This window comes from Triticum urartu, chromosome 2, assembly GCF_003073215.2.
Source record: "Triticum urartu cultivar G1812 chromosome 2, Tu2.1, whole genome shotgun sequence".
Taxonomy (NCBI): domain Eukaryota; kingdom Viridiplantae; phylum Streptophyta; class Magnoliopsida; order Poales; family Poaceae; genus Triticum; species Triticum urartu.
In genome coordinates this window covers 205,798,005-205,824,667 of record NC_053023.1, presented here as the reverse complement: position 1 = coordinate 205,824,667, position 26,663 = coordinate 205,798,005, and the positions used below count along the sequence as shown (strand labels likewise).

The 26,663-nt window shown below is 46.3% G+C and overlaps 1 protein-coding gene across 1 annotated transcript; it reads right to left on the bottom strand.

Moving 5' to 3' along the window:
• Positions 1-9,580: 9,580 nt before the first annotated feature.
• On the bottom strand, positions 9,581-11,202 carry LOC125541412 (aspartic proteinase nepenthesin-1-like). The gene has a single exon (XM_048704833.1). It carries the CDS (start codon positions 11,044-11,046, stop codon positions 9,739-9,741), a length of 1,308 nt encoding a protein of 435 aa, XP_048560790.1. The 5' UTR covers positions 11,047-11,202; the 3' UTR covers positions 9,581-9,738.
• Positions 11,203-26,663: the final 15,461 nt, after the last annotated feature.

Sequence of the window (26,663 nt, the reverse complement as noted above, 5' to 3'; positions counted from 1 at the left end):
ACTTAACTTAATTAAAATGCATCAACCACGTGTGTAGCCGTGATGGTCTCTTTCCGGCGGAGTCCGGGAAGTGAACATGGTTTTGGAGTTATGTTTGTGCGTAAGTAGTTTCAGGATCACTTCTAGTTCACGACCGTGCTTTGCTTCTCTTCTCGCTCTCATTTGCGTAAGTTAGCCACCATATATGCTAGTGCTTGCTGCAGCTCCACCTCACTACCTTTTTCCTACCCATAAGCTTAAATAGTCTTGATCTCACGGGTGTGAGATTGCTGAGTCCCCGTTACTCATAGATTACTTCAAACAGTTGCAGGTGCCGATGATAACTGTGCAGGTGACGCAACCGAGCTCAAGGAGGAGCTCGATGAAGACCGTGTTCGTTGTGTTGTTTCGTTTCCAGTTAATCAGTAGTGGAGCCTAGTCGGGGCGATTGGGGACCTAGCAATAGGGGTTGTCTTTCTTTATTTGGTTCCGTAGTCGGACCTTGATTGTATCTGGATGATGTAATGCTATATTTATGTATTGTGTGAAGTGGCGATTGTAAGCCAACTCTTTATCCCTTTCTTATTCAGTACATGGGATGTGTAAAGATTACCCCTCTTGCGACATGCCTACTATGCGGTTATGCCTCTAAGTCATGCTCCGTCACGTGGGATATATAGCCGCATCATGGGTGTGACAGTCCCTTAGTGGAATCACGGCATCTTGCATTGTGCGAGGGCGTGAGGAGATTACGGTGGCCCTAGTGGCTTCTTGGGGAGCATTGTGCCTCCACACTGCTCCAAACGGAGATTAGCATCCGCAAGGGTGTGAACTTCGGAATACATCGTCGTCTCCGCGTGCCTCGGTTATCTCTTACCCGAGGCCTTTACTTATGCACTTTACTTTGTGATAGCCATATTGTTTCTTGTCATATATCTTGATATCACCTAGTAGTTTATATTGCTTAGCATAAGTTGTTGGTGCACATAGGTGGGCCTAGTTGTTGTAGGTTTGGTGCTTGACAAATTAACCACTAGGTTTATTCCGCATTTGTTCAAGCTTAAACCGTAATTATTTTAAAGCGCCAATTCATCTCCCCTCTAGTCGACATCCACGATCTTTCAGCGCCGACCTCATAAGTCTCCACTAGCCTGCCCCAACCTCACAACTCGTCGCGATGATCTGCGGCAACTTCCTCATCACCCACATGCCGGAAGACTGCGTCATCGACGGCTTCACCTTTGACGACAGCACCGACTAGGTTGACGTCGTGTTGATCTCAGACAACGAGAGCAGCAACTATGAGTTGATATCCCTCATCGATGATGACGAACACGCGGGGCTGCTACTATTCTAGAAGCCACAGACTTGCTCTTGGAGTCATCCGAAGGAACTGGGGACATCCAGCCGAACTCTAGGGAGGCCTCCCAGACTAAGGCCCGCAGGCAGTATCGCAAGAAGTAATAATGACTGAAATAGTGGGCACAACCACGGGCTCGACGGGCCAGGTACCACCCGCAGCGACCTCAACAATAACAAGCACGGGGCTCGTCGCCCCACATCTCCCAGTCTCCGAGCCGCAGGCCGCTAGAACAAATAGATATACGACACTGATAGTCACCACACAGCAACTGGGCTACATGGCTGCGTCAGGATTCACACCTCCAAGAACAATGAAAATAATAAAGTTTTGTAAGAAACAATGAATTAGTGGCATTGATATTACCTTCTAAGAACAAAGAAAATTATATAAAAAAACTTGCACACGATTTCGCTGAAATTCCACTTTTAAAGTATGATGAGGGCACGACCTCGAATGCGCCGCTGATTTGGCCCGATCTTTCACGATGCAACAACCTCGAGCAAATTCCACCGACGAAAGCTCCCAATTACGTGAGCGATACACGCAACCTGAAGCTGTGGTAACAACAACTGACAAGCAATACCTCGGTTGACAAGGCACCTCCCGTCGGAGTAGAAGTAACCGACACGTAATCCGTCATCGCCGACGGACCTCAAGCCAATAGCTAGCAAATCCTCGATCACGAGAATCCTCTCGCCAAAATGTAATCTTCTTAGGGCCCATTCAGAAGCTGTCTCGCTTCCCAAGTGGCCAGCTTCTTGGCCAACCAGCTTCTCACGGGAAGCTATATGCGTTCGGCAGCAGCGGCAGCTTCCCATCCGTCAATGTGGGCCAGAAAGAAGAGGACCCCACAGGGCGAGGACGCTGGTTCGCTCCTCTCATATCGAATCGTTATGCATGCCACTTCAGAAGGGCATTGAGATGTAATAAAGTGCAACTTCTGCTCCTGGTTTTCGCGAAGCTAGGCTGGAGTAGCTCCTGAAAATTGCACTGCGGCCAGAATTGCTCCGCGGAGCAGGCTTCTCAAAGCTGCGGCGTTCGGCCAGCTTCCCGCCCGCTTCCGGAGAAGCGCGGAGACGGAGCGCTTTAGAACGGGCCCTTAATAACCGAAAATTTCACACAGATAAACAAGACGAACGGCCAGAAGGCCGCTTCATAGTCGATACACGACGTTGTCTAAACTCTAGAAAATAGTCTAATCCCTAAAAGTCTCAATAGTAAATAATATATATAGCCTAGGATACAAGCCGACTCTTATTGGTCGGCCAAAAAAAGGCACGCAGGCCATATTACGTAATTAAGTTAACCTCTGTTGCGTGATTTGTTACACCGCAGCTGATCTCCTTGGCGTGTACGTTCTAATCTTCTATTTTTATTTTCCTTTTCCAAACGTACATAGTTGGTTGACTTTTTTTTGAATCAAGAGCTTCATTGATTTAAGTAGCGGGAGTACATTCCTTCATCACACAAGCCGTGAGGAAGGCTGGAACATAATTTATCCAAAGACATCGTATCCTAGAGGAATTACAGAATTTAGCGCAAAGATGTGCTAATTCATTCGCCTCTCTCGGAATAAAAGTTAAGCGAAACTCCTCAAAACTCCGGCAAAGCTCTTGAATTTCTTTCATTGTGGTCGCAATCTCCGAACGATCAATATCTGGAGAATTCCACAACTTCACCAAACTCTGGGCATCAGTTTCAATTATCACCTTTCTGTACCCAAGGTCCAAAGCAAGCTGGGTACCATCTCGAATTGCAAATGATTCCATTGCCATAGCAGAGAGACCATGCTCATACCATATTGCCTGAGCTCGTACTAGTTTTCCTTCATGGTCCCGGATGCATAATCCAGTGCCTCCTTGATGTGTATCAACATCAAATGCTGCGTCAACGTTTATTTTCAGGTAAGACTGGTCTGGTGGCTTCCATTTGTGTTTCTCTTTTGGAATTACTGTCAACTGCTGCTTTCCAGTCTCTGTTAGTTCATAAGCAACATCAGTAGCCCATTTCACTGACTGCATCAGTGATCTTGAGCTCTCTCTGTGCGTACGTGCATTTCTCTCCGTCAATACGGCCCATGCACCGCAAAGAATAACACATGCTTCAGTTTTCTGTACTTTGATTCCCTCCACCAAATCCATAGCCCAGGTTTCACGGTGTAGCTCTGGTACTTTGATGGACATATTGTTCTTTATTTCTAGCCAGAATAGCTTAGCCCATGTGCACTCAAAGAGGGCGTGCCTAATACTCTCTTCTTGCCCACATGCTTGACAGAAACCAATATGTTCAATATGCCTAGAACGTAAGACAGAACGTAAGACAACTCGCCACCAGAAGTTTCTAATGTTCGGTGGAACTTGGAGGCTCCATAATTTCTTCCAGAGTAGCTTGTCCGGTCTGCTTGCACTTGATGCTGCTTCCACATCTCGTCGCCGTTCAATCATCAATTTATAGCAGGATCGTACTGAGAAGTTTCCAAATCTGTCCAGAAACCATGACCAGAAATCTTCCTCTGCTCTGCCCATTGGGATCCTGGCTATCATCGATACATCTGGTTCTACAAAATTAGCTTCTAACTTCTGCATATCCCAGCCACCATTATCTTGATTAACTAGTTCTTCCACCAGGGTCACAGTTGTAGTTGGGAGTTTAACCAATGGGTGTTTATCATGGCTCTCAGGCACCCAAGGGTCCTCCCAGATCCTAATAGTGTTGCCGTCCCCCACTCTTTTGATCAGCCCTTTCTTTAATGCTTCTCGACCATGCAAGGTGGCCCGCCAAGTATGTGAAGCATTTCTTTTATTTCTAGCTTCCATAAAATCACAATCATGAAAATATTTGCCTTTTAGTAACCTTGCACAAAGTGAATCAAGGTTTGTGAGAAGCCTGCACCCCTGCTTAGCGAGCATAGCTTGGTTAAAAATTTGAATGTCTCTAAATCCCATGCCTCCTTCACTCTTCGGGATGGCTATGTCAATCCACTTCTTCCAATGCATTTTCCTCTTCTTTTCATCTCCTCCCCACCAGTACCGAGCTAATATGCTAGTTATCTTCTTGCACATGTTCTTTGATAAAGGGAAACAACTCATCAAGAAAGTCGGGATCGCTTGACCAACAGATTTAACAAGTACCTCTCGACCAGCACTATTAAGCAATTGTGGAGTCCATCCTTTACACAGCTTTTTAAGTGATGAGACAATTCCTTCAAATTGTTCATCCGTGGACCTACCAAGAGCAGTAGGTAATCCAAGGTATTTTTCCATTAATGCTTCAGGAGCAATACCAGATCCTTCATGCATCCTTGCCTTCATATCATCATCACAGTTTGTACTGAAAATTTTTGCAGATTTTGTTCGGTTAACAAGTTGGCCCGACCCTCGTCTATATATCTCAAAAATATCATGAATTCTTCTTGCTCCTGCATGTGATGCCTGTGTGAAGATGAGGCAATCATCTGCAAATAGTAGGTGAGTAATCCATGGGGCGTGGATACCCACCCTTATGCCTCTTCTCAAGTGCCCTGTACCAACAGATTTAAGTAGGCTTTTAGTCCTTCAGAGCAAAGTAAGAATAAATAGGGTGAAATGGGATCCCCTTGGCGAAAGCTCCTTGTACGTTTGAAAATCTGAGAGAATTTCCCATTCACCCGAACTGAGAAGGACACTGATTCCACACAGGCCATTATCCTGTCAATCCACATTTGTGCAAAACCCAATTTATGCATTATAGCCCTCAAGTAGCTCCACTGTACCCTGTCATATGCTTTCGCCATATCTAGCTTGACTGCACAATCTCCAGTCTTACCCTTTTTCCTCCTCAAATAATGTATGCACTCGTAGGCCGTTAGAACATTATCCGAGATGAGCCCAAAAGCGCTCTATTCCTCGGATATTATTTCATCTAAGATTGGACGGAGCCGGAGCGCTAGAACCTTGGAAGCTAACTTGTATAGCACATTACATAACGAAATAGGGCGAAACTGAGTTAAGTTCTGCGAGTTTTTAACCTTTGGAATAAGGACCAGTACAGTGCTGTTAACCACCTCGGGCATAACCCCCGTTTCAAAAAACTGTCGAATAGCATTACAGACCTAGTTCTTCAAAATATGCCAATGTTTTATATAGAACCCAACCGTGAAACCATCAGGACCCGGTGACTTGTTCGGATGCATCATAAACAAAGCTCGCTCCACTTCAGTGTTAGTTATGGGTGTGCACAGTCTCTCATTCATCGCATCACTCACCTTTTGTTCAACATATGCAGTGATCTCCTCCAGATGAGTATCTAACTCGACCGTAAAGAGGGACTGATAAAACTCACTTGCTGCACCCTCCAACTCTGCCTGGGCCATAATTGTTCTGCCATCATTTAACTGAAGTGACTTGATTTTATTAACTCGTGCCCGCTCTCTTGTCTGTGCATGGAAAAAACTTGTATTTCGGTCGCCCTCAGCAAGCCAGGTCACCCTCGAGCGTTGTTTCTCCATCGCCTCTTCTCTTGATAGCAATTCAGAAATTCTCCTAACTAACCTTCTTTCCTCTGTAGTCGGACCTTGCCACAGTGAATTTTCTCTCAGGTATTCTAGCCTTTGGCGCATAGATTTTAGTTTTTTTTCACGGAGCCAAATTCTTCTCTGCTCCAGCTTCTCAGCCTATCTCTCACTCCTCCCAATGCATCTGAGACTTCTTGCAGGCTACCACTCGTCGGTACCCAGGCATCTTCCACTGTTTGGATATAATTTACATGTTTGGTCCATGCATTCTCAAACCTGAACGGCCTATTTCCTCCTTCAGCTTGTGCCCAGTCTGATTTGCTAATAGAAATTATCAACGCACAGTGGTCTGACTCCGTGGTCTGTACATGGGTGATCGAAGAATTATCAAACAACTCCATGAATTGATCATCTCCCAAACCCCGATCCAACCTGACTTTGATGTTCCTGTTGCCATCTTGTCTATTGTCCCAAGTGTATGGAAGGCCTGAAAAGCCCAGGTCAGTAAAGCAACAATAATTAACTGCATCACGAAACCCCTCCATTTTTCATTCTTCCCTTTGTACACCTCCAAACTGTTCATTTTCATCCAGCACCTCGTTGAAGTCTCTGGCACACAACCATGGCTGATCATACTCATTTCTAAGGAACGTTAACAGTTCCCAGCTCCTTTTCCTCCTTGATCTCATCGGATCCCCATAGAATCCTGTGAATCGCCACTCCCTACTTCCCGTGGCATCGTTCTGAACAAAAACATCGATGTGTATCCTACTATAGGATTTTAGGGAGACCGCTGAATCGCTATTCCAAAATAATACCAGGCCTCCGCTCAATCCCTCACTACTGACGCCAAAACCATGCCTGAAACCCAATCGGAATCTCATCTCCTACGCTCTCGTAGCAGACAATTTGGTCTCCGAGAGAAAAAACCAAACCGGGGCGATGCAACTGTACCAAGTTGCAGATTTCTTGAACTGTCTCGGACCGCCCGCAGCCCTGACAGATCAGTCTTAAAATATTCATTGCGCCCGGCGGTCACTCACGAAGAGTGCCGCCGATCTTGCATTATCATTATCCGAGTTTTCACTTCCATTTACTCCATCATCCTCCCCTTTATGTTTCTTTCTGTTTGCATTTTTCTGGGGTGTAGAGGATGGCCCCTTCTCATTGCTGCCATCAAACATCTCAACCATGTTGGAAACCTTAGATTTTGGGTCTACCACAACCATAGATCGTTGGGGGCTTGGCATCCCTCCTGACACAGAATCAGCTGCCAACCTCTTCCTTACACTGTGCTCCTTCTCAACCATATCCACTTCCAGGCCTAATGAAGCAGTGTCCTGCTGCACGGATATCTTATCTGTAGGTTCCCCCTGAACCCCATATGATGCATTCCATCTCCAGCTAGTATGGCCATCATAACTCGTGTTTGCTCCATTTGAGCGCGACCACTCAGGATCATTTCCATCTTTACCTGCAAACCCTCTGCCGAAAGGAGCTCTCCCTCGGCCTCGACCTCTTCCTGCTCCGGCACCGCGGCTAGATCTATGTTGCTTCCATTCATCGGCCATCATAAAGTCTCCCCACTCAAACTTGGACACGTCATGTTCACCCGTCCCACATTCCTCATACCAATGCCCGATCAATCCACAGTAGTTGCAGAAGATCGGCATCTTCTCATAATGGACTTGATACCAATCTTTCTTGCCCCCCTTGGTAATTGAGACAAAACGCTCCAGCCTCTTATGCACATTAAGGTTCGCCTTTATCCTTACAAACTTGCCGACATAACCCGCCGGTAATTGTATCTGCACCTCCAGGATTTCTCCTATCTTTCTGCACATTCCTTTTATCACAGCTTCATGAAGATAGTTGTCCGACAATTTCAAGATTCTTGCCCATACTGCAACCCTGTCCAGACTGATTGATTTGGGATTCGTAAATCTATCGTACTCCTTCAAGATCACTGCTTGATTCCTGAAAAGCCACGGTCCATTAATCATCGCCATGTTCCAATCTCCGAGGCATCCAAACTGTACTGTAAACAAATTATTCTCAATCATCCTCCAACGCACACCTTTTGCCGGATTCCACGCAGACCTCATATCCGCGTAAAGGGCCGACGGACTAAACCCCTTAGTAGTATGAACCCTAGCAATAGCTAGCCACTTTGCTTGGATCTTTGGGACCTCCGGATCATCTTCCCACACGAAGTCATCTCCATCATCTTCATGCAAGTCAAGTCTCGCTAGTAGATCGTCTACATCCTCAACTTCCTTTCCCTTCCCTCTGTCACTTGCTTCCGCTGCCATGTCGTAGATCTGGGACCCTCTGCTCCCCACTGCCCTTGTACGTGAATACTGCTCCTCTTCCTATTTTTCCTTCATGGTTTTCACGTCCCATTATTTCTTCAAAGACATCCATGATATTCTTTTGCATGTTGGTCAGGAAACAAACTACTCTTTCCTACTTTTGTGCATGCATACACGTGCATGGACTCCTTTAAACTAGCAACGCTCTCACATTTAACATGCACTCTTTCTTTTTGTATAATTGGCATAAATCCTGGACCACATAGAATACGCAAGGTTTCATCTTTTTCTTTGCTAAGATGTGTCATCTCCTTCATAATTTGTTCATCCTCGTTTCTATAAACTTTCTTTCCGACATCTGCCTCATCCACATGCATTGTAGCCGCCTCATCCATAATATCCTCTGTTTGCACCCCTTTGTCGACGACTGCCGAAGTCGCGTGCAACCCCTTGTCATTGACCGACGTACTCACCATGACCTCCTAGTGTACTAGTCATATTTGCGGTAGGGCATGCCACAGCAAAGTATCCAAAGAATAATAATATAATAGTACAATTTTTGCATATATTTTAATGTTTTATAGTATATGTGTGTATACATTTACACTCATCCAACATCCAAAAAATACGCACAAAAGGAAAAAAACCGACTAATAAAGTAAAACCAAAAAAAGCTGAAACCGAAAAGAGCAAAGGGGGAGAGGGAGGGTTTGGTCGCACAGGAATTAACTAACCCAAATATGTGGTCATTAAAAAAACTCAGCCCAAAACACATCACATAACAGAACAGAAAAAAGAGCAAACATCTCATAACAGAAATCAACGGAAAAAATCGACTGTCCGAAAATAACTTTTTAGGCCACTGGTAGCTAAAGTGATGCCAAAAATGCGCATGGCAAAAATACCAATGTAAAGAAAGAAAACTCGACTAAATAATATAACGAAAAGCAAAAGCAGAAACACCTACAAATAAAAAAACATGCAATGAGTAACAAGCTTCAAGCCCAATAGAAATGCAAAATAAAAAATTCAGCCTAAGGAAAATAGACTTATCAAAACAGGGGCATGTCAAAATGAATTCTAAGGAAAATTTCACTCACCCGAGCAAGTCAAAATCAGCTTAAAAAGCTGTGAAACAACACAAGAAAACAAAACAACACAAATCTTAACAAAGGAATCAACCGTCAGAGAATAGATTTACCCAAATTTGAAAATCATGTGACTTGCATATAGCTAAAATGGTTGAGAAAACCAGCTATTTCTATGTTTACTGAAACTTTCTAAAGTCCCCATTGACTACTGACTGAGATTAGTATCAGTTGATGAGATTTTAAGAATCTTAGTCGATTTTGAATTAGCAAAACCATTTTTGCGAGTTCTGTTTTGTAAGAGGCATAAAGGTGAGTGGGATTAATATCTGGCTAGGTCGGAGGATACGCTGAAGGTTCTAAATTTAATAAATCTTAAGCATACAGTTTACTTTCTGAACTCAACCGAAAAAAAGAATGAATAAAGAATCGAAACTATACAAAACTATGAAAAACACCTACGAAGTCAGACATGCATGTACACACGTATTTGTACATTTGTCTTCAGAGCGTGCTGCATTTGGCGGGAGCGAACGACAGCGTCTCCTTGTGGATGTCGTAGAGTAGGTGAACGTTCTGCTGCTGGTAGTTGCCGAGCGTGCTCATCGCGCCAACGGTCTGGTTCCGCATTGCCAGGCACCACACCCCGGACCCCAAGATCATGTAGTTGTCCACCGGCAGCACCATGTCCGCGCCGTCGAAGTGCAACGTCATGCTCGGCATGGTCGGCGGCGTCGACGTCTCGGACGTCAGCGCGAAGCACAGGTCCAGCCCCGTGGAGTCCGACCCGTCGGCCACCGGCAGCGTCACTAGGGACTCAATCGCGGCGCGGACCTGCTGGTATGCCGCGTCGACAAGCGACGTGATCGTCGTGCCGGAGTCGATGATGAGCCCGCCGGTGCCGTCGGCCCGCAGGGCGAACGCGTTGGGATGGATGGCCAGCGCCGTCGTGCCGATCGATATGCCCGTCAGGTTCAGGTAGTAGTACGTGCTCATGGGCGCCTTCGATGGGCTGGCCACAAACGGCGTCGTACGGACCCCGGTGGCGTTGAGCGCCGCCGACGGCCCGAGGAGGAGCGTGCTGGTGCTGTTGGCGTCCTGGAATGGCGTGAGGCAGTAGGAGAACATGCCGGCGCCGAGCTGCGAGACGAGCGACATGCTTCCCCTGCCCAGCCCGACGAGGCCGGCTGAGCCGTTCCAGTCGTCGCTGCTGGCGTTGCTGCAGCCGAAGGCGATGCCGGGGACGCGGGTCTGGTCCGCGGGCGTCGAACCGAACGTGAACGTCTCCACGCTCTGGATGCCCGCCGTCCACCCCGTGCCGTACGTCTGGTTGTACATGCAGGAGCAGCCAGGCGGCGGGCTCGGCCCGGCCAGCGCGGCGCACATGCTCACCGAGCTGTCGCAGGGGAGCACGCCGAACGTGGTGGAGCTCGACGGGTTGTACAGCTGCCCGGCCTGCTTGAAGCACTGGCTGCCGCAGGGCGCGCACTGCGTCCAGATGAGGTCGCTGCCCGTGTCGGCGATGGCAGGGTAGGACAGCGGCGGCGTGCCGATGGACAGCGTCATGATGTACTCCCCGCCGTTCGGCAGGTCCTTCCGGGTTGGCGCGGCGACGGTGCGGCCGCCCGACGACGCGAGCTCCCGGGCGAACCGGGCGTGCCGATGCATGTCCCGGCGCAGGGCGCCACGCACGAACTCGGTGGCGGAGACATCGGGGTTGGAGTGGACGCGCGTCAGCCCGACGCGGACGGCGGCGGCATTGGAGGCCCGAGCTGCAGAAAGGATCAGGAGGAGCACAGCGAGCGACGCCATGTGCGCACACGATGTCTCGAGCTAGACGATCGACGCAGTAAACAAGAATGGAATATGTAGTGAAATGGTTTCAGGATTATATACGAGAGATCCTGTGATGTGCATGCGATGAGCCGGCGACACTTGTTCGTAGTACGTACTTGGTCAAGCACAGCATGCTGCGCTGGTCTTTTTGGTGTGTTGCCGGGAAATAACTGCAAAAGGTTTATCCTGTGATTATTGTCACATCATCACGCCAAGAGAGTGATGCATACGATTACGTGCAGGTGCAGGCCAAAGTTTGAGGGATTAGGTGAGCTATTTGTTCGGCGTGCGAGGGAATAAGAATTCAAACTTGCCTCCTAAATTGGCTGAGACTCGTGGTCGCCGGATAATTGCGCTCGCTCGTCAAAGCCGTCATGGTCCGAAAGCACGTAAGATGCATGAATTGACTGAATCAATCGGATACTAATTAAGTGAGAGAACCGCGTTGAGGGAGCGCGCGCCTGCAAACTCCTGTTGCAATGCGTCATCGTCAACCAGAGATAAATGATAAGGACAAATTGGTGATATGTGCAAACGTCAAACGACCGTTTCTTTGCTGATGAAAGGTACTCAAATATTTCGGTTGTCAACCTAGTTATATATCCTAAACCATATTAATGTGCACACCCAACCCAAACGTGACCCGTTATCCATCGAACCAACCAGAAACAACACATGTCACTTAAACTTTTTCAGGATCCTCAGACTTTTTCAGGAGTACGCACCTCCTCGGGCGCGCTCCGCGCCATTCGATACAGCCGCATTGCGCCACGCTGCATGTCCGGCGCCCTCCTCCTCTGTCCGATCGCGCAATCCCGTGTTTCACCGCCACGACGGCTCTGGGGATCTATGACCTGTGGATCGCTGATGCTTGTGGGGCCCTTTGTGTAGTGTGTTATGCTTTGCCATTGCATGTGCGTTTCCGGGTAAGAGTAGGTGTCGTCATGTCCTAAGGATCGCTCGGAGATGGGTTCTGGTCGGCATTTTCTGGGTCCGGTGCCCGAGGTGTGCCCGTAGATTATCGGTGGTGAAAGATATCAAACCTTCCTACTTCATTGAGGGAGCCGCGTGGTGTTTATATTGATATGTGGTCGCAGCCCTTGGTTTGGCGTACAAGATGATATAAGAGGAGTTTGAGATGAATACAAGAGAGAGAAGGAGGTTGAGATTACAACACGTATATTCTAACACCCTCCCTTAATCTCAACTAACCTAAATTAAGATTATTCTTGAATTCTTCAAATGGTCTTGCTGGTAAAGCTTTTGTAAAACCATCAACCATTTGATCCTTGGAAGGAATAAACCGAATCTCAAGTTTCTTTGCTGCAACTCTTTCTCGCACAAAGTGAAAATCAATTTCTATGTGCTTTGTCCTGGCATGGAATACTGGATTTGCAGACAGATATGTTGCTCTCAAATTATCACACCATAAACATGAGATACGATTCTTCTTGATCCCCAATTCTTCAAGAAGTGATTCAACCCAAATGACTTCAGCAGTTGCATTTGCCAAAGACTTGTATTCAGCTTCTGTACTTGACCGTGATACAGTAGCTTGCTTTCTAGCACTCCAGCAGATAAGATTGGATCCAAAGAACACTGCAAAACCTCCAGTTGATCTCCTGTCATCACTACATCCTGCCCAATCAGCATCAGAGAATGCACTCACGAGAGAGGAATTAGACCGTTCGAAATGAAGTCATATTCCCATAGTATGTTTCACATATCTTACAATCCTCTTGACAGCTGACCAATGTGCAGAAGTAGGTGCATGAAGATATTGACAAACCTTGTTGATAGCAAATGAGATATCTGGACGTGTAAGAGTTAGATATTGTAGTGCTCCCACAGTACTCCTGTCGTGAAATTATCACGGCAGATGTCCTAGCAAAAGGACTTAGTCGTAGGGCCATCACAACTAGGAAGCTTAAAGGGGTTAAGCACGAGAGGTTTTATATTAGTTCGGCCCCTTGCGATGAAGGTAAAAGCCTATGTCTAGTTGTGTTGGAATTGCTGGTGTTTCGCTGACCAAGGAGCGAATCCGCCGGCTTGGTTATCGATCTGTTGATTCTTGCCCTAAGCCGCCGCCAGGTCGTCCCCTTATATACACGGGTTGACGCCTGGCAGCCTACAGAGTCCCGCCCGGCTCATAAAACGTGTCTGGCTCAGTGACTCATTCTATATGCCTTTCTTTACAAGTCTTTTCTTACATACGGCGGTATACAATATTGGGCCTCAAGCCTCCTCTGGGCTTAGGCCTTCTATAAGTTTTAATAAACTATCGCCTTGAATGTTACTGGGCTTCTTTTGTGACCCGCCATTGGGGCTGACCCGGCCCCTCTTGGGCGGGTCTTATCTGGTAGCTATATTCCCAACATTAGGCCCCAAGTTGACTTTTAACTTTATTCTTTGTCAATCTTCATACTTAAATAAAATCCATCTTCCTCTCTCTCTAGAAATTCTGTAACCCGCCATGACGTCATCGTCTGAAAACACGAAAAACTGCTCTGACGTCATCCTCAACGGATCTTTATCATTTAGTGTCTTCCGAGAATAGAGGCGTCCGTTTAGTTGGATAGTCATTATTTGGGTCTTCCTTAATTTTCGTGCCCGCCTGTTTGCTTATCCCCTTATAAATAGGCACGCCCCTAGTCTTTTTCATTCTTCTCTCTCTCTGTCTTCTTCCTCTCGCATCTGTTCCGCCGCTCGAGCTCCGCCGCCGTCACAGAGCACCTCGTCTCCGTCGACCTTGGCCGCTGCATCGACCTGAATCGGTTCAGAGAACGGCGGCGATCTCCGCAGAAGATCCGTGGTTGTAAGTTTTCATCTTTCTGTTCCTCAGATCCGCATTAGGATTTCTAGGTTTTCTGCGTGTTCTTCCCAGTTCATCTTAGTTTCTTCATGGTTCCTCCGCTGCAACTTCTTCTTGATCCAAAAAGAATATATGCTCGTGCAGTAGCTGTTTTGTGCCCATCCTTGATACCAGTAGATTCCTTCTCTGGTTCAAAGGCCTCATTAGAACTCATGAACTCATCTGTGCTAGATTTTTAGGTCTAGAATATTTTCCATTTTGAACGACCCTTTGATCCAGAATAATATCAAGAAATTAGGAAACTTGTTTGCTTATAGCCAATTCTGTCTCTGATTTCCTTCAAATGTCTGTAGTCATGGCGGCTTACGACGCCGTCTTACTTTTCCCTTATATGACATTAGCCCTTACTTAAGCTGCCATTACCTATTTGCACCGTCATCATTTAACTGTTAATTTCACCATTGAATTGAACCGGTACATTATTTTCCTTTCAGTTCGTCTTTTGATCATCATGCCGTCAAAAGCACCGATCGTCTGCAACTGGGTCCCTTCCACGGTGACTGAGGACAATCTGAAGGAATTCTTCACCATAGGTTTTTTGCCAGGGAAGAATGTTATGTCTTACTGTGCACCTGACCCGGACGAGAAACGGCCCAATCCCAAAGATGGTGAAGTCATTGTCTTTTTTGACCACATGAATCGAGGCTTTTCACCACCTGGCACAAAGTTCTTCAGAAATGTTCTCCATTTTTTCAAACCCCACCCTCAAGATCTCGGGCCCAATTCCATATCCAATATCTGCAATTTCCAAATTCTCTCTGAGGTGTACCTTCAAGAAGAACCGACCGTGGAACTCCTTAGAGATTATTTTTATCTGAACCGCCAGAACGAGTGTACCAATGGCCCTAGCTTGGAACTTGGAGGCATCTCGATTCAGCGCCGATAGGGCGCCGTCTTCCCCCTAATAGTCTTGCAGAGTCATACCAAAGACTGGAATCAGACTTGGTTCTATTGTCAAGACACTTCACCAGCCAACGAGAAACCACTGTCGGGTTAAAGCGCGGAGCATTTAGATTCCAAGTTTGCGCTCCCTGACAAGCTCACTGCCGCCGAATGCAAGAAGCGTATTCCATCAATTAAAAGGATTAATGCCTTATTGGGGAACGTCTTAACCGGAGTTGACTTGACCCGTTGCTGGGTCTCATGGCGGGTCATCCCTCTAAGCCGCCGATCCAAATTGATGTATGAATATGGTGAAGGCCCAAATGACTCTCTTCATCACAGCTCCGTTCAATTAACTGAAGAAGATATTGTTTCAATGTCGACCCTTCTGGTGAACGACAAATATGAAGACGGCAGTAAAGTCGGGTTAAACCCCTTCTGCAAACTTAACCCGGTGCCAGAGGTAAAGAACCTCTGACCTCTTTCTCTTTGTATTTTTCTTAGCCATTTTAAATACCTGCATGACCTTTCATCTTGTTTACTTGTTTACAGGCCAACTCTGATTTCTGGAAGGCCAAGTATGACCACGAAGCCGCTAAGAAGGCTAGAGCCGCCGCCATGACCGCCAAGAAGACGACCCAGAGGTCTAAGAAGAAGAGGAAGAGCACCGTTGAGGACCTGTTAAAGCTTGATGATGATACATCTGAGTCGGAGGTAGCCCTTGACTCCCTTGGCCATTTTTAATAACCTTATTGACATTGACCATTGCCAGGACGACATGGGGGCCAGTCAGGCCGTAGAAGAAGAGGTAACTATTTCCTCCGACTCAGCCCATTTGCCAAGACAGAAACTTCGACTGGTAACCCGAAAAGTAAGGTTTTCACACCCTTTGGCTTATTTGGACCCTCATTTTCTTTTGAAAAAAGCAGCAACATGAGAGCCGCCGTCAAGCCCGGAACGACGATGAACCGCCTCCCATTCTTCAACAAACTACTCAAAAACGCCAGAATGAGGTCTCTTTTTTCTTCGTCTTTTACTTTCCATTAATGGATCTTCTCCCTTGCATTACTAACCTTATTTTATCTTTCAGGAGGTGTCTCACTCTTCTAGTGATTCGTCTCAGACTCAATTTCTGGCCTTCAAGACTGCCCCTGGGTAAGGAAAAAAAATCATCTTTCCTCCGTGTCTTTCAAACTGCATCTTTGTACTGACTGTCTTAACACGTCTTTCTTAGTGGCCAAGCCAAGTCCAAGAAGGCCAAGGTGACTAAACCGGCAGAAAACCCGTCAGTCCTTGCACCTGAACCGACCAAGCCAAATTCTCCCCCTTGAACTAAAGCACCAGAAGACCCGGCTGCCAATGCTCAATTGGATCCTCTTGAGCCGTCAGCTGATGACACCATCGTTAACCCCTCTACTACCGGACCATCGAGCTCGGCCAACCCGCCATCATCGTTTGACCATGACGTTCTTGTTGGAAATATGCCCTAGAGGCAATAATAAATTAGTTATTATTATATTTCCTTGTTCATGATAATCGTTTATTATCCATGCTAGAATTGTATTGATAGGAAACTCAGATACATGTGTGGATACATAGACAACACCATGTCCCTAGTAAGCCTCTAGTTGACTAGCTCGTTGATCAATAGATGGTTATGGTTTCCTGACCATGGACATTGGATGTCATTGATAACGGGATCACATCATTAGAAGAATGATGTGATGGACAAGACCCAATCCTAAGCCTAGCACAAGATCATGTAGTTCGTATGCTAAAGCTTTTCTAATGTCAAGTATCATTTCCTTAGACCATGAGATTGTGCAACTCCCGGATACCGTAGGAGTGCTTTGGGTGTGCCAAACGTCACAACGTAACTGGGTGGCTATAAAGGTACACTACAGGTATCTCCGAAAGTGTCTGTTGGGTTGGCATGAATCGAGACTGGGATTTGTCACTCCGTGTAAACGGAGAGGTATCTCTGGGCCCACTCGGTAGGACATCATCATAATGTGCACAATGTGATCAAGGAGTTGATCACGGGATGATGTGTTACGGAACGAGTAAAGAGACTTGCCGGTAACGAGATTGAACAAGGTATCGGGATACCGACGATCGAATCTCGGGCAAGTATCGTACCGCTAGACAAAGGGAATTGTATACGGGATTGATTAAGTCCTTGACATCGTGGTTCATCCGATGAGATCATCGTGGAGCATGTGGGAGCCAACATGGGTATCCAGATCCCGCTGTTGGTTATTGACCGGAGAGTTGTCTCGGCCATGTCTGCATGACTCCCGAACCCGTAGGGTCTACACACTTAAGGTTCGATGACGCTAGGGTTATAGGGAAAGTATGTACGCGGTTACCGAATGTTGTTCGGAGTCCCGGATGAGATCCCGGACGTCACGAGGAGTTCCGGAATGGTCCGGAGGTAAAGATTGATATATAGGAAGTATGGTTTTGGCCACCGGAAGTGTTCCGGGCATCACCGGTAGTGTACCGGGACCACCGGAGGGTCCGGGGGTCCACCAGGTGGGGCCACCAGCCCCGGAGGCCTACATGGGCCAATAGTGGGAAGGGACCAGCCCCTAGGTGGGCTGGGGCCCTCCCACCAAGGCCCAAGGCGCCTCCAAAGGAGGGGAGAGGGGGCAAACCCTAGGCAGATGGGCCCTAAGGCCCACCACCCTAGGTGCGCCTCCCCTCTCTCTCCCCCTTGGCCGCCCCCACGCATGGGATCTGGGATCTGGGGCTGCCGCCACCCCTAGGGAGGGAACCCTAGGTGGGGGCGCAGCCCCTCCCCTCCTATATATACTTGAGGTTTGGGGCTGCCCAACACATGTGATTTGCTCTCCCTGTTGGCGCAGCCCTACCCCTCTCCCTCCTCGTCTCTCGTAGTGCTTGGCGAAGCCCTGCTGGAGTCCCGCGCTCCTCCACCACCACCACGCATCGTGCTGCTGCTGGATGGAGTCTTCCCCAACCTCTCCTTCTCCCCTTGCTGGATCAAGGTGTAGGAGACGTCACCGGCTGTACGTGTGTTGAACGCGGAGGTGCCGTCCGTTCGGCACTAGGATCATCGGTGATTTGGATCACGACGAGTACGACTCCATCAACCCCGTTCACTTGAACGCTTCCGCTTAGCGATCTACAAGGGTATGTAGATGCACTCTCCTTCCCCTCGTTGCTAGATTACTCCATATATTGATCTTGGTGATGCGTAGAAAATTTTAAATTTCTGCTACGATCCCCAACAGTGGCATCATGAGCTAGGTCTATGCGTAGTTTCTATGCACGAGTAGAACACAAAGTAGTTGTGGGCGTCGATATTGTCAATTTGCTTGCCGTTACTAGTCTTATCTTGATTCAGCGGCATCGTGGGATGAAGCGGCCCGGACCAACCTTACACGTACGCTTACGTGAGACCGTTCCACCGACTGACATGCACTAGTTGCATAAGGTGGCTGGCGGTGTCTGTCTCTCCCACTTTAGTCGGATCGGATTCGATGAAAAGGGTCCTTATGAAGGGTAAAATAAATTGGCATATCACGTTGTGGTTTTGGTAGGTAATAAACGTTCTTGCTAGAACCTATAGCAGCCACGTAAAAACTTGCAACAACAATTAGAGGACGTCTAACTTGTTTTTGCAGCAAGTGTTTGTATGATGTGATATGGCCAAGATGTGATGAATGATATATGTGATGTATGAGATGATCATGTTCTTGTAATAGGAATCACGACTTGCATGTCGATGAGTATGACAACCGGGGAGCCATAGGAGTTGTCTTAATTTATTTATGACATGCGTGTCAAATAAACGTCATGTAATTACTTTACTTTATTGCTAACCGTTAGCTAGTAGTAGAAGTAATAGTTGGCGAGACAACTTCATGAAGACACGATGATGGAGATCATGGTGTCATGCCGGTGACATGATGATCATGGAGCCCCGAAGATGGAGATCAAAAGGAGCAATTGATATTGGCCATATCATGTCACTTTTTGATTGCATGTGATGTTTATCATGTTTTAGCATCTTATTTGCTTAGAATGACGGTAGTAAATAAGATGATCCCTCATTAAAATTTCAAGAAAGTGTTCCCCCTAACTGTGCACCGTTGCGAAAGTTCGTCGTTTCGAAGCACCACGTGATGATCGGGTGTGATAGATTCTAACGTTCACATACAACGGGTGTAAGACAGATTTACACACGCGAAACACTTAGGTTGACTTGACGAGCCTAGCATGTACAGACATGGCCTCGGAACACAAGAGACCGAAAGGTCGAGCATGAGTCGTATGGTAGATACGATCAACATGAAGATGTTCACCGATGATGACTAGTCCGTCTCACGTGATGATCGGACACGGCCTAGTTGACTCGGATCATGTAATCACTTAGATGACTAGAGGGATGTCTATCTGAGTGGGAGTTCATAAGATGAACTTAATTATCCTGAACATAGTCAAAAGGTCTTCGCAAATTATGTCGTGGCCTCGCGCTTTCAGTTCTACTGTTTAGATATGTTCCTAGAGAAAATTTAGTTGAAAGTTGATAGTAGCAATTATGCGGACTAGGTCCGTAAACTGAGGATTGTCCTCATTGCTTCATAGAAGGCTTATGTCCTTAATGCACCGCTCAGTGTGCTGAACCTCGAACGTTCGTCTGTGGATGTTGCGAACATCTGACATACACATTGATAACTACGTGATAGTTCAGTTAAACGGTTTAGAGTTGAGGCACCGAAGACGTCTTGAAACGTCGCGAAACATATGAGATGTTTCGAGGGCTGAAATTGGGATTTCAGGCTCGTGCCCACGTCAAGAGGTATAAGACCTCCGATGATTTTCTTAACCTACAAACTAAGGGAGAAAAGCTCAATTATTGAGCTTGTGCTCAGATTGTCTAAATACAACAATCATTTGAATCAAGTGGGAGTTGATCTTTCAGATGAGATAGTGATGTTTCTCCGAAGTCATTACCACCAAGCTGCTAGAGCTTCGTGATGAACTATAATATATCAGGGACATATATGATGATCCTTGAGATATTTGCGATATTTGACACCACAAAAATAGAAATCAAGGAGCATCGATTGTTAATGGTTGGTGAAACCACTAGTTTCAAGAAGGGCAAGGGCAAGAAGGGATACTTCATGAAACGGCAATTCAGCTGCTGCTCTAGTGAAGAAACCCAAGGTTGAACCCAAACCCGAGACTAAGTGCTTCTGTAATAAGGGGAACAGCCACTGGAGCAGAATTACCCTAGATACTTGGTAGATGAGAAGGCTGGCAAGGTCGATAGAAGTATATTGGATATACATTGTGTTAATGTGTACTTTACTAGTACTCCTAGTAGCACCATGGTATTAGATACCGGTTCGGTTGCTAAGTGTTAGTAAACTCGAAATAAAAGGCTGCGGAGTAAACGGAGACTAGCTAAAGGTGAGCTGGCGATATGTGTTGGAAGTTTTTCCCAAGCTTGATGTGATCAAGCATCGCACGCTCCCTCTACCATCGAGATTGGTGTTTGCGTTGAGCATAGACATGATTGGATTATGTCTATCGCAATACGGTTATTCATTTAAGGAGAATAATGGTTACTCTGTTTATTTGAATAATACCTTCAATGGTCTTGCACCTAAAATGAATGGTTTATTGAATCTCGATCGTAGTGATACACATGTTCATGCCAAAAGATATAAGATAGTAATGATAGTACCACCTACTTGTGGCACTGCCACGTAAGTCATATCGGTATAAACGCATGAAGAAGCTCCATGTTGATGGATCTTTGGGCTCACTCGTTTTTGAAAAATTGAGACATGCGAACCATGTCTATTGGTGTATATGCATGAAGAAACTCCACGCAAATGGACCGTTTGGACTCACTTGATTTTGAATCACTTGAGACATGCAAATCATACCACATGGGCAAGATGACTGAAAGCCTCGTTTTCAGTAAAATGGAAAGAAAGCAACTCGGTTGGAAGTAATACATTTTGATGTGTGCAGTCCAATGAGTGCTGAGGCACGCAGTGGATATCGTTATATTCTTACTTCACAGATGATTTAAGTAGATACTGAGTATATTTACTTGATGAAACACAAGTCTGAATTATTGAATGGTTCAAGTAATTTCAGAGTGAAGTTGAAGATCTTCGTGACAAGAGGATAAAATGTCTATGATATGATCATAGAAATGAATATCTGAGTTACGAGTTTGGCACACAATTAAGACACTGTGGAAATTGTTTCACAACTAATACCGCCTGGAACACCATAGTGTGATGGTGTGTCCGAACATCATAGTTGCACCCTATTGGATATGTGCGTACCATGATGTCTCTTATCGAATTACCACTATGTTTATGGGTTAGGCATTAGAGACAACCACATTCACTTTAAATAGGGCACCACGTAATTCCGATGAGATGACACCGTATGAACTATGAAACCTAAGCTGTCTTTCTTAAAAGTTTGGGGCTGCGATGCTTATGTGAAAAAGTTTCAGGCTGATAAGCTCGAACCCAAAGCGGATAAATGCATCTTCATAGGACACCCAAAATAGTTGGGTATACCTCCTGTCTCAGATCCGAAAGCAATAAGGGATTGTTTCTAGAATCGGGTCCTTTCTCGAGGAAAAGTTTCTCTCGAAAGAATTGAGTGGGAGGATGGTGGAGACTTGATGAGGTTATTGAACCGTCTCTTCAACTAGTGTGTGGCAGGGCACAGGAGTTGTTCCTGTGGCACCTACACCAATTGAAGTGGAAGCTTATGATAGTGATCATGAAACTTCAGATCAAGTCACTACCAAACCTCGTGGGATGACAAGGATGCGTACTACTTCAGAGTGGTACGTAATCCTGTCTTGGAAGTCATGTTGCTAGACAACAATGAACCTACGAGCTATGGAGAAGCGATGGTGGGCCTGGATTCCAAAATGGCTCGAGGCCATATAATCCGAGAGAGGATCCATATATGAAAACAAAGTGTAGACTTTGGAAGAACTACTTGATGGTCGTAAGGCTGTTAGGTACATATGGATTTTAAAAGGAAGACGGACAATGATGGTAAGTATCACCATTAAGAAAGCTCGACTTGTCGTTAAGATGTTTTCCGACAAGTTCAAGGAGTTGACTACGATGAGACTTTCTCACTCGTAGCGATGCTAAGAGTCTGTTGGAATTATATTTAGCAATTACTGCATTATTTATGAAATCTTGCAGATAGGATGTCAAAACATTGTTTCCTCGACGATTTTGAGGAAAGGTTGTATGTGATACAACCGGAAGGTTTTGTCAATCCTGAAAGATTCTAATAAGTATGCAAAGCTCCAGCAATCCTTCTAAGGACTGGAGTAAGCATCTCGGAGTTGGAATGTATGCTTTGATGATCAAAGATTTTGGGTGTATACAAAGTTTATGAGAAACTTGTATTTCCAAAGAAGTGAGTGGGAGCACTATAGAATTTCTGATGAATATATGTTGTTGACATATTGCTGATCAGAAATAACGTAGAATTTCTAGAAAGCATATAGGGTTATTTGGAAAGTGTTTTTCAATGGAAAGCCTGGATTTAAGCTACTTGAACATTGAGCATCAAGATCTATAAGGATAGATCAAAACGCTTAATGGTACTTTCAAATGAGCACATACCTTGACATGATCTTGAAGGTGTTCAAGATGGATCAGTCAAAGAAGGAGTTCTTGCCTGAGTTGTAAGGTATGAAGTTAAGACTTAAAGCTCGACCACGACAGAAGAAAGAGGTAGGACGAAGGTCGTCCCCTATGCTTTTGTCATAGGCTCTATACGGTATGCCATGCTGAGTACCGCACCTGATGTGTGCCTTGCCACATATCTGGCATGAGGGTACAAAGGTAATATAGGAGTAGATCACCAGATAGCGGTCTAAATTATCCTTAGAGGAATAAGGATATGTTTCTCGATTATGGAGGTGATAAAGAGTTCGACGTAAAGAGTTACGTCGATGCAAGCTTTCCACCTATCTGGATAGCTCTGAGTAGAGATACCGGATACGTATAATGGAGCAACAATTTAGAATAGCTCCAAGTAGAACAATTATTTGAAATGGCTCCAAATGTAGCATAGTAGCTGCATCTGGGAGATGACATAGAGATTTGTAAAGCACACCCGGATCTGAAAGATTTAGACCCGTTGACTATAACATCTCTCACAAGCATAACATGATCAAACCCAGAACTCATCGAGTGTTAATCACATGGTAATGTGAACTAGATTATTGACTCTAGTAAACTCTTTGGGTGTTAGTCACATGGGGATGTGACCTTGAGTGTTAATCACATAGCGATGTGAACTGGATTATTGACTCTAGTGCAAGTGGGAGACTGTTGGAAATATGCCCTAGAGGCAATAATAAATTAGTTATTATTATATTTCCTTGTTCATGATAATCGTTTATTATCCATGCTAGAATTGTATTGATAGGAAACTCAGATACATGTGTGGATACATAGACAACACCATGTCCCTAGTAAGCCTCTAGTTGACTAGCTCGTTGATCAACAGATGGTTACGGTTTCCTGACCATGGACATTGGATGTCATTGATAACGGGATCACATCATTAGAAGAATGATGTGATGGACAAGACCCAATCCTAAGCCTAGCACAAGATCATGTAGTTCGTATGCTAAAGCTTTTCTAATGTCAAGTATCATTTCCTTAGACCATGAGATTGTGCAACTCCCGGATACCGTAGGAGTGCTTTGGGTGTGCCAAACGTCACAAAGTAACTGGATGGCTATAAAGGTACACTACAGGTATCTCCGAAAGTGTCTGTTGGGTTGGCACGAATCGAGACTGGGATTTGTCACTCCGTGTAAACGGAGAGGTATCTCTGGGCCCACTCGGTAGGACATCATCATAATATGCACAATGTGATCAAGGAGTTGATCACGGGATGGTGTGTTACGGAACGAGTAAAGAGACTTGCCGGTAACGAGGTTGAACAAGGTATCGGGATACTGACGATCGAATCTCGGGCAAGTATCGTACCGCTAGACAAAGGGAATTGTATACGGGATTGATTAAGTCCTTGACATCGTGGTTCATCCGATGAGATCATCGTGGAGCATGTGGGAGACAACATGGGTATCCAGATCCCACTGTTGGTTATTGACCGGAGAGTTGTCTCGGCCATGTCTGCATGACTCACGAACCCGTAAGGTCTACACACTTAAGGTTTGATGACGCTAGGGTTATAGGGAAAGTATGCACGCGGTTACCGAATGTTGTTCGGAGTCCCGGATGAGATCCTGGACGTCACGAGGAGTTCCGGAATGGTCCAGAGGTAAAGATTAATATATATAGGAAGTATGGTTTTGGCCACCGGAAGTGTTTCGGGCATCACCGATAGTGTACCGGGACCACCGGAGGGTTCCGGGGGTCCACCAGGTGGGGCCACCAGCCCCGGAGGCCTACATGGGCCAATAGTGGGAAGGGACCAGCCCCTAGGTGGGCTGGGGCGCCTCCCACCAAGGCCCAAGGCGCCTCCAAAGGGGGAAGGGGGCAAACCCTAGGGCAGATGGGCCCTAAGGCCCACCCTAGGTGCGCCTCCCCCTCTCCCCCTTGTGGCCGCCACTCAGATGGGATCTGGGGGCTGCCGCCACCCCTAGGGAGGGAACCCTAGGTGGGGGCGCAGCCCCTCCCGTCCCCCTATATATACTTGAGGTTTGGGGCTACCCAACACATGTGATTTGCTCTCCCTGTTGGTGCAGCCCTACCCCTCTCCCTCCTCGTCTCTCGTAGTGCTTGGCGAAGCCCTGCTGGAGTCCCGCGCTCCTCCACCACCACCACGCCGTCGTGCTGCTGCTGGATGGAGTCTTCCCCAACCTCTCCTTCTCCCCTTGCTGGATCAAGGCGTAGGAGACGTCCCCGGGCTGTACGTGTGTTGAACGCGGAGGTGCCGTCCGTTCGGCACTAGGATCATCGGTGATTTGGATCACGACGAGTACGACTCCATCAACCCCGTTCACTTGAACGCTTCCGCTTAGCGATATACAAGGGTATGTAGATGCACTCTCCTTCCCTCGTTGCTAGATTACTCCATAGATTGATCTTGGTGATGCGTAGAAAATTTTGAATTTCTGCTACGTTCCCCAACAGTTCTGATCACTGGTAGCCGTTTTGTTGAGCCGGGGACTCCCACCATGTTAGCTCGACACATCGCTAAGCAAGAAGCCCTAGAGCGACAGAAAGTGTGTTTTGATATCTCTCATTACAACCATCTGAACGCTAAAGACATATTGTCCGGCTATCTCAGCCATGTGCACTCCAGCCATGACTCGGAAATCAAGATGGTCAAGCAATTGCAGCTGAAGTATGAGGTATGCTCTTCCGACTTACTTATATTCTGCCAGCCCCCAAGTCTTTAGATTATGATAAAACCTGAATGATCTGTAGACTTATGATATAGGCTAAAGCTTTACCTTTAGATTTTTCTGAAGTCCAATAAAGTAGTATAAACTTCACCTGTAGTCCCAAGGGCCGGTTCACTTGATCATGAATGAGCCGGTATTTAATTTCATAACTCTCTTGTGCTGAACCCAACAAATATTGTAATCCGGCTTAATCTTGAAATATATTAGATCATAAGAAATTGTTTTGGCATACATTAGCCCCCAAGTGTCAAGTGGTTTTGCAGTGCAAAGTACTTGAGACTTGAATATTGAACTTTTAGTTTAAACCTTGACACAACCGTGTATGTTTTTTAGAACGCCTTATCTGAATTGGGTTCCCAATTAACTGACGCCAAGACCCGGCTGGCGGATCAAGAGGCAGAAATCGAGTATGCTGATTCTAAACTTCAATTAAGTCTTGCTGAGACGGAAAAACTGAAAACCAGCTTGACTGCCAAAGAGAAATCCTGGGCTGAAGAAAAGACACTGCTGACACAACGCGTCGAAAAAGCTGAAGCGACTCTTGAGGAGGTTACCACGGAGCTGACCGTCTTAAAGAACCGGGTGTCTCAAATGGTTTCCGCCATCTTTGGTAAGCCATCTGTACTGATCTTTTATACCTTCTTTTAACCTGGAATATAAACCGCCAGCTGACCCCTTGTTTAAAAAATATGTGCAGGCCCGCGAAGCAAGAATCTGAGCCAAGATAATGTGACTAAACTGAAGGCGGTCTATACCTTAGTGGAGCAGTTGTACACTGGCGCTCAACGAGCACTTGCTGCTATCTCTCCTGCCAATCAAGGACCCAACCGGCTCAGTGATGTCTTGAAAAAAATTGTCAATCTTACCCGCCAGGTTTCAAGAAGTCAAACGATCCTGTGCCAGAGCCGGAGCCTTGACTGCCCTGAGCCGCTCCAAAGCCTGGGTGCCAGATCTAGACCCGGCGGACGTAGCCAGGGGGTACCCTATCGTGAAGGAAGAAGGGTCTCTGTTTGAGCAGGATGACTTTGTTGCTTGCGTGAGGGAAGTTCAACCTTAGGCTACCATTCTTGGAGATGAAACCAATATTGACAAATATCAGCCGGGTTTTGATTTGGAGACTAAGAAGATGGCGACTCCCTCTTACAAGGTGACAGACCTTATCCCGCCGGTTCGTCAACATACGTTTGCTCCAGAAGTTGATCCGGCTGGCTTGATTGATGATGAATCAGAGTTCATTGCCGTGAACGGCTTTGACTGGTCCAATCCTAGCTTCCAATTAACAGAAGAAGGTGAACCGGCGAGGGAAGAGTGAGAACCATCTTTATGGGCTCTTAAAAGCCTTGTAATAGATTTAGCTTGAAACAACTGCATATTTTGCCTATGCCATCGTGCATAAGATGCCGTGTGTGACTCTTTGCT

What these genes read in the sequence shown, in the direction of transcription:
- LOC125541412 (XM_048704833.1), bottom strand. Translation starts at nt 11,046, where the DNA reads ATGGCGTCGCTCGCTGTGCTCCTCCTGATCCTTTCTGCAGCTCGGGCC.